We start from the raw sequence: 14,704 nt of genomic DNA, 5'->3' as shown, positions 1-14,704 counted from the left end.
ATAAGCTCCTTCTCTATTTCCGCATGAGCATACGCATGAGCTTATGCTTATGCTTATGCATAAGCATAAGCATAAGCTCATGCGTATGCTCATGCGGAAATAGAGAAGGAGCTTATGCGGAATGAGAGAAGGAGCTTATGCGGAAAAAAGAGAATGAGAGAAGCGTATGCTTCTCTCATTCTCTATTTCCGCATAAGCTCTTGCGGAAACTTACGCATAAGCTCATGCTCATGAATGAGCATAAGCATGAGCTTATGCTCATGCGGAAATAGAGGAGGAGCTTATGCGGAATGAGAGAAGCATAAGCATAAGAGAATAAGAGGGATGCGGAAATAGAGAATAAGGGGGAAAGGAAAGAGAGAAGGGAAAAGAGAGAGGGGGAAAGAGAGAATAAGAGAAGAGGGAAAAAAGAGAAGGGGGAAAATGAGAAAAAGAGAAGGGGGAGGAGAGGGTTCCTACGCCCATCACTACAGCTAGCGCTTAAGGCGCTAGCTGCAGGCAAATGCAAATAACAAAAAGCTTAAATGGAAAGAAGAGAAAGCACTTACCTGTAAAAGTATGTCCCGCTCGGTGTAGTGGACTGGGCCCACGAAAGAGAGACTATGTCCCGCTCGGTGTAGTGGACTGGCACTACAAAAGAGAGAAAACAATCCATTTTTTCAAATAAGATGTTAGTGGAAAGAGGAGATCACAAAAGCAAATTCTTGAAAGGAGACAAGGAAAGAGAAGATTGAGGAGACAAGGAAAGGAGGAGATTGAGGAGAAGAGAAGGAAGAGAAGGAAGAGAAATACAGAAATAAGAGGTGAGTTTCTTTCTTTCTTTCTTGAAATTTTCTTTCTTTCTTGAAATTTCGTTTTTTGTTTGAATCCTTTCTAATCAAGCATGAAAACTAGTTTAAAACTTTAGCAATACAAGTAGAAACACTCACAAAACCAAAGCTAACAAACAAACAACCTACATTGTTGAAAAAAACTCACCTTTTGAAGAACTTTCTTTCTGGAAACCAAAGAGGGAAAAAGGAGAGAGAGGGTGCACAAGAGGTAGGAGGAGGGTGAGGAGTGGGAAATAGGGTAGGAGGTTGCTTGGAATAGATGGGAGGTCAGTGAAAATAGGTGGGAGGAGATTTTGGAGAGCTTAGTTTAGAGATTAGGAAAGCTTTGAGCAAAACGCCGCGGGTTTCGGCGTTTCGGGTTTTAACCCACAGCGTCGCTATATAGCGACGCTTATTCGTCGCTATATAGCAACGTTTTTAATTGAAAACGTCGCTATATAGCGACGCTTTCAATTAAAATCGTCGCTATATAGCGACGGAACAGAGCGTCGCTATATAGCGACGCTTACTGTTTGTTTTTTTAATGAGGCCTCTTGTGACTCAAACATGCTATGCCTATAATTGTCAATATCTCCTCTTACTACACAGCCTTACTATATAGGATTTTTTGTTTCAATCCTTACTATATAGCGATGTCATTCTTTTTATATAGCCTCAAGAGAAGCTCAAATTAAACATGCTATGCTCATAATTGTGTACATCTCCTCTTCATGCTTATGTTATGGTTTTATAAGTGTAGATGGAAGGGACGAGTGGAAGCTCATCCGATGATGCGCCAACGCCCGGGAGCACGAAGTGGCTTACGGAGAGGTTATATTGTCATTGCACTCATTGCAAGCGAGAAGTACGACATCAACGTCGTATTATCATGCGCCACTTGCGGATGTATGGGGAGGAGCCGGAACCAGTACCCCCCGTTGGTGTTGCACATGTTGATGGATCATCGGTAAGTCAAAGCTATTTAAGTTCGCAATCTTATTGTATACCCGGAATTAGAAGATCTTCTATTTACACGAATGAGCTTATGACAGGATGACGAGGGTGACGAGGGTACACATATACCTTCTCACTTTCAACAAGACTATAGTCTCCCAGATGACGACGAGGGTATGGTCGACATGATGGATTCCATTTTTAGGGGCACTACATCCCACGTACACGTGATGTCAGAGTCTGAGGTGAAAATGCGAGAGTTGCAATCAACACAATTGTACGAGGGTGCCAGGATGTCTCTCGGGGGGGTCACTATGTATAAACCCTCTATATCACGTGCGTTCAAGGCCTATATTTAAAATCCCTTATCTGTAAATTTTTTCATTAATAAAATGTACCCCTTTTCTATACAAATCTGTAAATTTTTTCCAAAACTATTTTAAATAGTCCCTTATGTATATTTATTTCTGTAAATTTTAGGACTAAAAAATATCCTTCTGTTGAACTCACGTGATAGGGTTACATATGATGAGTGACCCCCCCGAGGGATGTCTAAACTACGTGCTTGTCTCTCAATCTTGAATCTACAAGTACAGTATGGATGGTCGGATACAAGTGTCTCGGCCTTAATGAGGTTAGCCCTTGCATTAATTTGATTGACTCATTATTTGGATATTGTTTGTTTTGAGAATCATCATTTGGATAGTGTCTTTGTCATAGGTTGCTCCAAAAGATGTTGCCTGCACCAAATACCATGCCCGCATCAAGAGATGAAGCGAAAAAGATGCTAACAATGGTGGGTATGGATTATGATACCATCCATGCTTGCCGTAATGATTGTATTCTCTTTCGTCGTGAGCATGGAGATTTGGCTAGTTGTCCAAAGTGTGGGGAACAACGATATAGAGATGACTTGCAGGGTGAGAGGATACCGGTAAAGGTCTTAAGACACTTTCCCATCATTGCAAGAATACAACACATGTTTCGATGCAAATCCATAGCGGAGTTGATGACATGGCATGCATCTCATCGGTCCACTGATCACACATTGAGGATTCCCGCAGATTGTGCGGCTTGGAAGCACATAGATAATCAGTGGCCGGACTTTGCGAGAGAGCCACGCAACTTACATCTTGGGCTAGCCATGGACGGCGTGAATCCTTTCGGGTTACGCTCGACATCTTGGTCGACATGGCCCATAGTCGTGGTGAATTACAATATCCCACCATGGCTAACAATAAAAAAGGGACACCTCATGCTTGCACTACTTGTGCCAGGAAAGTACAAGGCAAGAAACATGGACGTGTACATGGCACCTTTGATAGAGGAGTTACAGATATTATGGAGAGGAGTGCAGGTCTTTGATATTTCCAGAGCTCCTAGGCATACCAATGATATTTCCGTCAGGGGTATCTTGATGTGGACCATGCATGACTACCCAGGATATGGAGAGTGCGCAGGTACGTGGTTATGTCTTTACATGTACAATGAGGGATTATGCTTTTTTTACTCTCTTTTGCACGCATGTCTTGTACTAACATATTCATGCACGCGTGCAGGGCTTGTTACAAGTGGGTACCATGCTTGTCCTGTTTGTGGACCCGCTCTGAAATCGCTTGCACGCTACTCCAAACACATGAGGAAAAATGTTTATGAAGGTCATGCTCGATACCTTCCGCTCGACCATCTCGCACGTGGAGGTCAGCTTGATCCACCACCATCATATTTGAAAGCAAGTGATTGGATTCAAGCTTGGAGGGAGAATGGAGAGGAACCTCCTCCTGGTATGAAGAGGCTATCGATCTTTCACGAGCTTCCTTATTGGGGTCAGTTACAAATCAATCATCTCTTGGATCCCATGCATATCTTTAAGAATGTGGGGGCTACCATTTGGGCACACTTGGTTGGTTCCAAGGACTCGAGAGGAGTGCGAGAAGACTTGCGTGCTATGAATAGGATGTCTCGTTTGTGGCCCCAAGTGCATGCTTCAGGAAAAGTTGTCCTCCCGAAAGCAACGTGGATCCTCTCTACGAGGGAGGAGGCAGCGATCAAGGCAGACATTGCCTCTTTTCAAACACCGACAGGGTACATGCGTTGCTTGAAAGGAGCATTTTCAAAGGACAATAAGCTTAGTGGCCTCAAGTCCCATGATTGGCACAAGGTCTTACAGGTATTCTAAGTAGAATTAGTGTACCGATAATAGTACAAGGGATTAGCGTAATTATTATTATGTTATATTGTTGACATGATTTCATTGTTGCTTTGATAGTTCATCCTTCCAATTACAATAAAAGGGTGCTTACAAGAAGATGTTAGAAATGCTATATTCAAGATCTGTGGTATTGTGAGGTATGCTTACTATCAATTCGCATTATGTATTTTCTTCATGTCCATGTGAAATAGGTGGATATCTCAAATATCTTACATATGCATGGACATGTGAAATAGGTGGATATCTCAAAAAGAGATCTCTATATCGAGCATCGAGAAGGCTAGGGTGGAATCCATCGAAGCCGTATGCTTGCTTGAGAAGCACTTTCCCTCAAGCATTATGACAACTCAAGTCCACTTGCTTGTGCACATAGTTGATGAGGTGGCTATAGCAGGTACCGTTCATAATCGATGGATGTTTTTTCTCGAGCGGTTTATGAAAACTCTAAAGGGGTTTGTAAGACAAAGAGCAAGACCAGAAGCAAGCATGGCAGAGGGATGGCTTGTGCAAGAGTCATTAGTATATATCACAGAGTTTCTTGCATCCACGGATCCTGATATGCCGCAAGCTTGGCACAACAAGGATGATGATCGCATCATTGGCGAGGTCCCCCAAGGAAAAGGGATTGAAAGAAAGATGAGCGAAGAGCAAATGGAGAAATTCAATAAGTTTTGTATCCTCAATAGCCCTGAGATGCAGAAGTGGATTGAGAGATATGAAGTGGCCAAAGCAGAAAGAATAAATGCAAGGACGAGATTCAGAGTAATGTACAGGCGATCACAACCATATCCACGAGATCTGGCTCTTCTCCCTACTCACATGTCACTTGATTGGCTACAACTGGCTATACGTAAAGCCGAACGTGATGGAGAGACAATAAACGAGCGCGAGCGGGAGTTATCATCTGGATGTATGGTGCATGTAAGTTTCTTATCTCTTGATGTAATTAAGTAATTATTTGTGGCAATATATGCTATAAAATAGGTGCATCTTCATTGTTTTAATGATGCTCTTTTACAGTACAAAAAGTACAGTGCATTATGGTCATATGGACGACATTTTCGCATAGAACGCATCGATTCAAAGAGAGTCACGTATGATTGTGGAGTCATGGCTAACTTCACACAAGATAGCCGAGCAAGTGCTTCGGATACCAATCTTCTCTCCTCACAGTTGGATTATTGTGGAACCATACGCGACATCTATGAAATTGATTTCAGACGATTTACTATTTTCATTCTTGATGTAAAATGGTTTAGAACTACTTACAACGGTCCCCATGCAACTGTGAGAAAAGATGGTAGCGGTCTCTTTGCAATAGACTCCACCAAACATTGGACCGATGAAAGTGATACTTTTGTTCTTCCCGAGCACTGTGAGCAGGTGCATACTAATGATTCAATTAGTCGAAGCTTTCGTTTTTTAAGTCCATTGATATATATATAATTGACGACATTTGGCACGTGATTTTTCATCTTCAATATAGGTGGTTTTTCATCCGGATCGTTCTGATCCAAGATGGTGGTACGTGATCCAAGTTGCACCACGAAGAAAGCAGATTTTTGAAGATCGAGATGTGGATATGGAGATGCCACTACCAAATCCGGATCCAATTGATGAATCTAGCGAAGAAGATGTAGATCACCATATGAGGCAAGAGGAAGATGCGCATAATGACATCGCACGGGAGGAGGATGGAGATCACGATATTGACGAGGAAGACAACAATCGTCAAGATCGATCACCACACTTAAGCTTAATTGAAGAAGATGATCAAATACTTTTAGGTGAACGTACGATGCTAGAGTACGATGATGATATAGGAGATCAACTCGGTATAGAGTTGGAGATAGACTTGCTTGGCGCCTTAGACTTGGCTCAAGATGAAACAGTTGATGTAAATGCTCTTATTTAATTTGATTTTTCTCATCTCCAACTTGGACATGAATATATGAGCTTCAAAGGCTTGATGTACATGCTCTCATTTTTTATTTCTCTATGAGCTCAAACATGTATGAAAATTTAAAAAAAAATTTCATTGGAAGAAAATAAATTTCAAGGCTTAAAAAAAAAAAAAAACCTCTCTGGAAAACGTCGCTATAATATAGTCTCAGTGTCGCTATATAGCGACTTTTAAAAGTCGTTATATAGCGACTTTCGTAAAAGTCGCTATATAACGACTTTTAAAAGTCGCTATATAGCGACCATTACTAACGTCGCTATATAGCGACTTTTATTAAGAGTCGCTATATAGCGACGATTTACGACACCCGATTTTTATACCGACGATTAACGCTAGGCGGGCGCTAATCGTCGGTACGTAAACGTCGCAATAGGATGCGTGTGTAGTAGTGCAAGTGCAAACACGATTGTGGATGGCATAGTCGCATGCCACCAATCTCAACTTGTAATTGAGGAAAGACTCATGGGTCTTAGATCCCCTAATGAGCAATTATTGACTATCAACTGCACATTGTAGTGGCTCAGGGTCCCTTGCACAATTGGCAAGTTCCTCAAATGTGCATATGGAAACTCAAGTATGGAAAGAAGACAATGTAGTAATGTGCCTCGTTCAAATGTGCATGCACGTGTGCAACAACAATCCTTGGAAGCTTCCTTTAAAGCACAACACATTGAGAAGGCACAAGAAGATGTGTTTGAAACTATCTATTTCATAAGATATTTATTGAACATGGAGCAAACCCCACATTGGAAAAATCCATGGCCTCTGTTGCTAAATCTGGCCCTGGTTTCACAATGCCTATTTATGATGCCATCTATAATAGCATGTTGGATGCATACTACAATAGGATGAAAGAGATGCAGCAAGTGGTTTAAAATGGCATTGAGAAAACAGCTTGCACCATCATAACAGATGGATGGAAGAATGTTAGCAGCATGCCCCTAATCAACGTCATGGTTGTGATGTTCAAAGGCGAGGCTTTCCAACAATTGACTCGTGCCACTTCCTAGACCTTGTCTTGGAGGATTGGTACAAAACACCTAAGACCCAATGCTTCAAATTTGTTATGGATGAGGCTCAAAGAATCATGTTATACTTTCTCAATCACGAGCGATTACTTGGTATATTCAAGAATCATCAGCCTACGAATTACCCACTAGAGCTTTTGACGCCATATGAGACGCATTTTGGCACAAACTATATAATGTGGAGCGGTTGTTGAAGCAGTAGGGACTTGTACCCGAGATGTTATTCAATGAGTAGTTGTTGAAGTAGTAGGGGCTTGTAACTGAGATGTTATAATGCACCTGGCTTTGAAGCCAAGTGAAACACATTTTGGCATAAACTATATAATGATGCAGTGGTTGTTGAAGCAGTAGGGGCTTGTAACCGAGATGTTATTCAGTGCAGACATTGCAAAGTGGATAGACGAGCCACGCTCAAGCGGCATCCATGCTGGATTCACCGAGTTAAAGATGCTTTATAATAATCTTGCATTTTGGAAGAGAGTATCTGATGCGGATGGAAGTGATGAAGCCAATCTAGTTTGCAATCTATAGGTTGGATGTGAAAGGGATGAGCATGGGAAGTGCTTATATGGCTTGGTGGACTACTAATGAAACTTTAAAACTAAAGTAACTTTATAACCTATATATACCCAAATGTTCTAAATATATGTTGGCTCTTTCCCACGGCTTCCACGAGAAGAGCAAGGTATTCTCAGTATGCAAGGTTTCGAGGCTTTTTGTCACCTACAGATATATAAGGGTTGTCATTTGTAGTATACGTGTAGCTTAGGACCTCGAGTCATGTTCCGGTGAGAGACATAGGCTTAAGTGTGGTAAGCAAACATTGTCCATGCATGTGTAAAAGGAACGTGTATCATCATGGTTGAGGTAATGAAGGCTCTCACCTTCATTGGGGGTTGCAGGGTCTAGGAGGACTTTAAGGGTTAGAAGGAGGTTCCAGGGTTTAGAAGGAGTTTCCAAGGTTAGAAGGAGTTCCAAGGTTTAGAAGGAGGTCCAAGGTTTAGAAGGAGGTTCCAAGGTTTAGAGAGAGGTTCCAGAGTTTAGAAGGAGGTTCTAGAGTTTAAGAAGAGGTTCCATGGTTTAGAGGAGAGTACATGGTGGAGAGCTCGTCTCCCTTGTAGATCATGGAGATTAAGGGTTGAGGAACTAAGGGTTTAGGGGGAGCATAGGAGTGGGCGAGGAAGGTGTAAGAGCATCCATTCCCTTAGATTATGACTCTTTAGAGAAGGAAGCACACCGTCTCCCCACCCGCACTATGTTAATAATATTGAGTTTGACAAACATAATATTGAAAAAAGATGTCGAATCCTCAGGCAATCCAGGTTCCGAGGTCGGGGTCCACTTACCTGCCACCATCGAAACAAACTAGGTGTTAGAACATCATAGTTACGTTTGGGTAGACAGATAATGCCTGTTTGCCCCGGCTTGTTATCTCTTTACCAAGGAATATAAAAAACCATATGGATTCTTAGATAATAAAAAAACTAATTTAACCTCGAGTTAGTAGTTACGTGCTCAAAGACAGAAAGGCTTCCTACCACAAATCTAGTTAATTGAATTAAAGGGAGAACTGGATTTAGGCCTCCACGTTGGGGAAACGTGGTTAGAGAGTGTTGGATCGAATTAATTTGTGATTTAGTGCTAAGAAGGTGCTCCGCAATAGGTGGAAATGTGCACCAGGGAGGGAGGTGAGTAGTGAGGAGAAAGGGGACAAAGTACTTGGAGGAGCCATGTGAGCGAGTGCTGCAAAGAGGCAGGCAGGTCACATGCGACATGGCAACGAAGGAGGCCCTGCCGCCACCGCTACCTTTTCGCCCTTCACTGCATGTTCTAGTGTCCTTGAGTCACCACCCCAGGTAGTTTCCTGTCTTTCCCATTTTCTCCTCCGTCCTCATGGACACACCTCGCCTCCCTAATTGCCTCTTCCTCCTCCTCTTCATCATCGTCGCCATCCCCCCCCCAGCTTCCTCGGAGGACGCCTCCGACTTCATCACCTGGAACGTCACATATCGTACTCTCGCCATCCTTGGCAAGATCCCCAAGCAGGTTTGTCATCTCCTCTCCGTTGAAGCTCCCAGCTGCATCGTGCGGCCTGTCGCTGGAATAGTTTTGATCTTGCTGCAGCTGCGGTCTGTGGTTTGTCATCTCCTCTCCGTTGAAGCTCCCAGCTGCATCGTGCGGCCTGTCGCTGGAATAGTTTTGATCTTGCTGCAGCTGCCGACGGACCGCAGCTGCATTATAAGCTAATTCCCACTGGTTGTGCTCGACAGAGCTGCAAAATAATGCCTCCCCATAGCGATTAATTACGTCCTCCCCATAGCGATTAATTACGTTTCATCTGCCTTTTCGTCAGGTCATCACAATCAATGGCCAATTTCCCGGCCCTGAAATCGACGCTGTCACCAACGATAACCTCGTGATCAACGTCTACAACAGCCTCGACGAGCCTTTGTTGATCACATGGTCAGTACGAGCTGCCTTGCGAGCTATCGGTTAATGTCTTATCCCTCTGCAAGATCCGATCACTCCAGGAGATGAGACATGTTGCCGTCCGTTTAATATTGTAGAGAAACTTGCACTAATCTTTACGTTCGCACAGGAACGGAATTTGGCAGAGACGAACTTCCTGGCAAGACGGCATGATGGGCACGAATTGCCCGATATCGCCAGGTGGGAACTTCACTTACATATTCCAATTGAAGGATCAGATCGGCAGCTACTTCTACTTTCCGAGCACAGGTTTTCAAAAGGCTGCTGGAGGCTACGGTGGACTCAAAATCGACAATAGGATCATCATACCGCTCCCCTACAAATCCCCCGACGGCGATATGTTTGTCTTGATCGGCGACTGGTACAATGCTAATCACACGGTACGCCTCCTTCTTGACCCAAAGTGTGTGGAGCGTGCTGTTGCTAATTTGCTGTCGAACTCGTCACTAAGAATATGACCTTGTTCTCAGACTCTTCGTGCCACACTTGATGCCGGAGGCAAGTTGGGCTTGCCGGACGGAGTTCTGATCAATGGAAGGGGCCCCTATGGAACTACATTAACACTCCAACCTGGTCCGACTCTGGTTACTTTCCCTTCACAATAGATTTTCCACAACAAAACTTTGCAAATGTAACATGTGCATGATCCACCTCATGACTTTGATTCCTTCCTTGCAGGAAAGACTTACCGGTTGAGGATCTCGAACGTGGGCGTCTCCACATCTTTAAACTTTCGAATCCAGGGGCACCAGATGCTCCTCGTGGAAACGGAGGGCTCCCACACGGCACAAAATCTATATGAAAACCTTGATATTCATGTAGGCCAATCTTATACCGTGCTTGTCACCACAGATCAAATTCCCGGCGACTACTACATGGTTGCCAGCACAAGGTTCACGAACCCTGTCCTCACTGGGATAGGCATTGTACATTATGTAAATTCACCCTCGCAGATTTCCGGCGCTGTTCCGGGAGGCCCAACAATAGAAATTGGTTATTCTTTGAATCAAGCTCGAACAATAAGGTCCATTACTCTGGACTTTAGCAAAATTACAAATGCATTGCCGCTTCTGATTGCATGATAGTAGGAGACCAGTAAGCTGATGTTTTCGTTGGATTTCATAGGTGGAACCTGACTGCAAACGCAGCCCGCCCCAACCCACAAGGATCGTTCCATTACGGCATGATCAATGTATCACGAACAGTCTTGGCGTATGGCTCTGCACCCATCATCAATAATAAGCAGCGGTACGCTGTGAACGACGTTTCATTCCTCACGCCAGATACTCCACTGAAGCTCGCCGATTACTACCATATCCCCGGCGTCTTTTTCCTGGGCTCTCTGCCAGATTCTCCCAGAGGCAGTTCTCCAACCCTTGGCACGGGCGTCCTTGCGACCGACTTTCGCGCATTTCTGGAGGTTGTCTTCCAGAACAATGAGAATGTAGTGAATAGCTGGCATATCGACGGCTACTCCTTCTTCGTGGTCGGGTACGTATCCCTTAGATTTTGGTACTCGTCCAGTCCAACGCAACAAGAGGTTGCTCATGATACTAAGATCAGCTGGAGGTGTACTGCTCAATCAGGATGGACGGAGGTGTATGGACCCCAAACAACAGGCTCCAGTATAATCTGTTTGATGCAGTGTCCCGATCTACGACCCAAGTGCGTATGCCTTTCTAATTTGCCTCTTTGAGCTAGCAGGACCGCTCCAATACTGCTTCAGTAATCCTCGGCAGGGACAACCGGTTTGCACAGGATTAATGACATTTTGAGAGCGCTAGATCATGCCTTTCTAATTTGCCTCTTTCAGCTAGCAGGACCGCTCCAGTAGTGCTTTAGTAATCCTCGGCAGGGACAACCGGTTTGCACAGGATTAATGACATTTTGAGAGCGCTAGATCATAGCTAAACTGATGTGTTAAACTGATGGCATTGCACATGGCAGGTGTATCCTCAGTCCTGGACGGCCGTTCTGTTGGAGCTGGATAACGTGGGCATGTGGAACGTAAGATCACAGCTCTGGGAAAGACAGTATTTGGGCCAACAATTCTACATGCGTGTTTACAGTCCCGAAATGTCATTCAGGAACGAAGCTCCTATCCCAACCAATGTGCTCCTGTGTGGACGAGCCGGGCGCCGCCGCTAGCTTCTCAGCAGCGCTTGTATCACGTAAACAACATTCCGTCGTATTGCACAAAATCTCTCGTATAATTCGTGGCTGAATGATCAGTCCTTAGTGTAGCAGTCGGGTCCTACATGTCCTACGTGCCTTTGAGCACGGTTGTGATGCAAGGAGTAATACAAGGTGACGCACGGCTGAGGCGAAGGGGCCGATTACCAGTTATGCAACTGATCTCTCTGGGTTTTCACATTTGTGGAGAGTCGAGACGCCATGTCGATCCCGCTGCAAGAGATCTACCAGCAGCAACAAGGACAGCACATGCCTGATCAAGAGAACACACACCATGCTCAAATGGGCAGTGAACATTTCTTAGCTTTGATGAATTTCTCACACCAATGAGGCGTTGATGTCATTCCTCACTTCCTATCACAATTCCTCCGTCACTCACACACATACAGATCATCCGCGGGCACGCCCCAAATCTTTCCAGAGGCTTTTGTCACAAGATGTCATGGTGTGCATTGATCATTTTGAGAATATAGCAGACTACCCTGGGTGCATAGAAGATCATAAGAGCGCTTCCGCACGCATGCTAGTGTGGTTGTCTCAGCCCCAGTAGCAGACAAGTCTCACAACCCCATGGAGGGCTAGGGCTAGGTGAGAATGCTAGGCTGGCATTGTAGCTCTAGCTCAGCCTTGCAATGCCCAAAGCTTCTCATTGTCCAAAAAGTCCACTGGCTATGGGATTGGCTATGACAGCCTGCAACCTACATTAAGCTGCATTAAAGAAGACCTCCAAACCTTCACGAGACTGCATTTCTAGAAATGTTGGTTGGGCAACAACGAGAGGTTCTCTAAGGCCCTAGAAGCTTGCATGATGTTAAAGGGGATTGCTGCAACTTGGTTTGTGCAACAACATGACTCTTTGATGCCACAATGGCCGAGTCTTCACCACCAATTGATGCAAAATTTCACCCATGTAAATGTGACACAAGCTGCCCTTCAACAATTGCAAGACCTAGATCAAAAGCTCGACGCACCTGTGGTGCAATTTGGTTCGTTAAAGTTGAATCAATTATTGCTCTGAGCCTACCCACAGATGTCCAAAGAAATTAAATTGTTTTTCTTATGGCCAAGGCTATAGGAAATATTAGTGCTAAATATTTCCTATAATTCAAATATTGTAAATAACTATGAACAGTTGTGATCCAAGAGACACACTGATTCGTATCAATAACTATGTATTCAATCATTCATGCAATATGACATAACAGAGATTAACACTCTATAATTTCTATATGGTATCCAATGCCTGACGCGGAACCAACACCACACCTTGATATCACTCTTGAAGCCCACACAATTGCGACCTTGTGACACCTAATCCGGACCCCAAATCCACAAATGGCTAATGCCTCTTCTTCTCGAATCTTTAAAGTTGACAAACTATCCGACACGAACCACCAGCCATGGCAAATGACGATGGAGTTGCTCTTGTAAAAGAAGGACCTCCTCACTATTGTTGATGGAACCTCCATCATCCCTGGTCCAAATGACCTTGCAAATGCATAAGCGGTCAAATGCTAGACAACCAAAGACCTCAACGCAAGACTTGAAATTCTGAGTCCATATGGACGATGAAAGAAAAAAAATTGGGAAGAGCACTACAAACCACGCATGAAATTTGGGAACAATTAAAAGAAACCTATGAACGAAAAGGTGGATCATCCCAAATCTCGTACCTTTAGAGGTAGTATAAGACTCTCACTAATAGAGATGGACAAGATTCTCAAATTCCTATGTACAACACTTATTTCATTAATTTTTGACTTTTCAAGGTAAAATTCATTTTTACATATACTTTTGGATGGGTGAAAGCATGCTACAATGTATGTACTATTGGCAAGAATGTGGTAGTACTATGTAGTGTGCTATATGGAGAGATTTCTCGAATCGATGTGCACTAATATATTTATTGATTATAGATTCTCATGCACAAGATATTTCACGTACGCATTCTCATGCTCATACACACATTTTTATGCACTGCGTCTCCTCTCAGGTGTTTCACTTTCGAACTTCAATATTCAGACCTGCATGCGATTGTCTTTTGCCATTCCTTCTGTCGACATGCAAACTTTCTGCTTTTGTTGTTGCTCTCTCTCTCTCTCTCTCTCTCTCTCTTTGTTATTTTACTCCGTTTCATCTTAGTGTGAGTCCTATTTGCAGAGTATAACTAAAGACCGCCATGTCTCCAAGAAAGCCCAAAGGCATCACATCTCACACCTCCAAGAAGCCCGATGTCCTTTCTCCAAGAAGAAACACTCCATCCAAGAAGTGTGCAACCAAAGAGAAGGCAAAGGCTATGGACAGCAAAGCGGCTTCTATTCTGGCTCCAACCAAAGAGAAGCCAAAGACTAAGGACAGCAAACCAATAGCAATTCTGATTGGAGTCAGTCTTGGATGGAGATTTTTCCTGAAAGTAAAGCCAGACTCAAATCTAGAGTTGTACACCTGGATCCGAGAAATATGGGAAAACAATGACAAAGAGAGCCAGCGTGGCTTTCATATAAGTTAGCTAAAGAAATCATTGTTGAATAATTTTATGAAGATTTACTATAGAATTTACAATTCGAAAATAGTCACAAACAATGAAGTTGGTCTAGTGTTGGCGTGGGCATTCACTGCATCTACTCATGGAGTAGATGTGGATTGGGATGACTTTGCCCAACATAGAGACGTGAATCTGCACTTGGCTAGCTTGGACAGCACGTGTATCAAGCATGAATGTGATGTAGGCACGTCTACAGCAAAACAGGAGCTTGTAAGTTTACAGGATCAATGGAAGTTCAACGTGGAGCAAGAAGGTATATTGCATGAGTGGAAGGGTACAGTGTCAAAGGAGAATGCAAGATTGCATGTAGATTTTGAGGCTACTACGTCTACAACTAAGGGCAAAGCCTCACAAAAGTTGAATCAATTATACATACACTTAGTTGGGTTCGTAGTAAAGTAGATAATTTATTACATGGTAGTGTATTGCAGGACGAGTTCATTAGGGGTGAATTGGGGTCTCAAAAGGGCCTCATAAGGAATGGATTAGGGAATGCTTAGTGGGCTA

General features: G+C 43.6%; 1 protein-coding gene across 1 annotated transcript; it reads left to right on the top strand.

The window, feature by feature from the left end:
- Positions 1-8,810: 8,810 nt before the first annotated feature.
- Positions 8,811-11,795, top strand: LOC147885437 (L-ascorbate oxidase homolog). The gene is made up of 8 exons (XM_087396396.1): positions 8,811-9,015; positions 9,323-9,432; positions 9,569-9,839; positions 9,930-10,032; positions 10,138-10,483; positions 10,585-10,950; positions 11,046-11,124; positions 11,407-11,795. Exons 1-8 carry the CDS (start codon positions 8,863-8,865, stop codon positions 11,605-11,607), a joined length of 1,629 nt encoding a protein of 542 aa, XP_087252522.1. The 5' UTR covers positions 8,811-8,862; the 3' UTR covers positions 11,608-11,795.
- Positions 11,796-14,704: the final 2,909 nt, after the last annotated feature.

This window comes from Dipteris shenzhenensis, chromosome 25 (genome assembly GCF_047967505.1).
Source record: "Dipteris shenzhenensis isolate YYH24624 ecotype China chromosome 25, Dip_SZ_1.0, whole genome shotgun sequence".
In the NCBI taxonomy this organism is placed as follows: Eukaryota; Viridiplantae; Streptophyta; class Polypodiopsida; order Gleicheniales; family Dipteridaceae; genus Dipteris; species Dipteris shenzhenensis.
Note: the sequence above shows the minus strand (reverse complement) of the source record. Positions and strands in the feature narration are given on the sequence as shown.

What these genes read in the sequence shown, in the direction of transcription:
- LOC147885437 (XM_087396396.1), top strand. Translation starts at nt 8,863, where the DNA reads ATGGACACACCTCGCCTCCCTAATTGCCTCTTCCTCCTCCTCTTCATC. An exon ending in GGTACAATGCTAATCACACG is followed by an intron (nt 9,840 to 9,929) that starts GTACGCCTCCTT and finishes CCTTGTTCTCAG; the next exon opens with ACTCTTCGTGCCACACTTGA. An exon ending in TGTCCCGATCTACGACCCAA is followed by an intron (nt 11,125 to 11,406) that starts GTGCGTATGCCT and finishes TGCACATGGCAG; the next exon opens with GTGTATCCTCAGTCCTGGAC.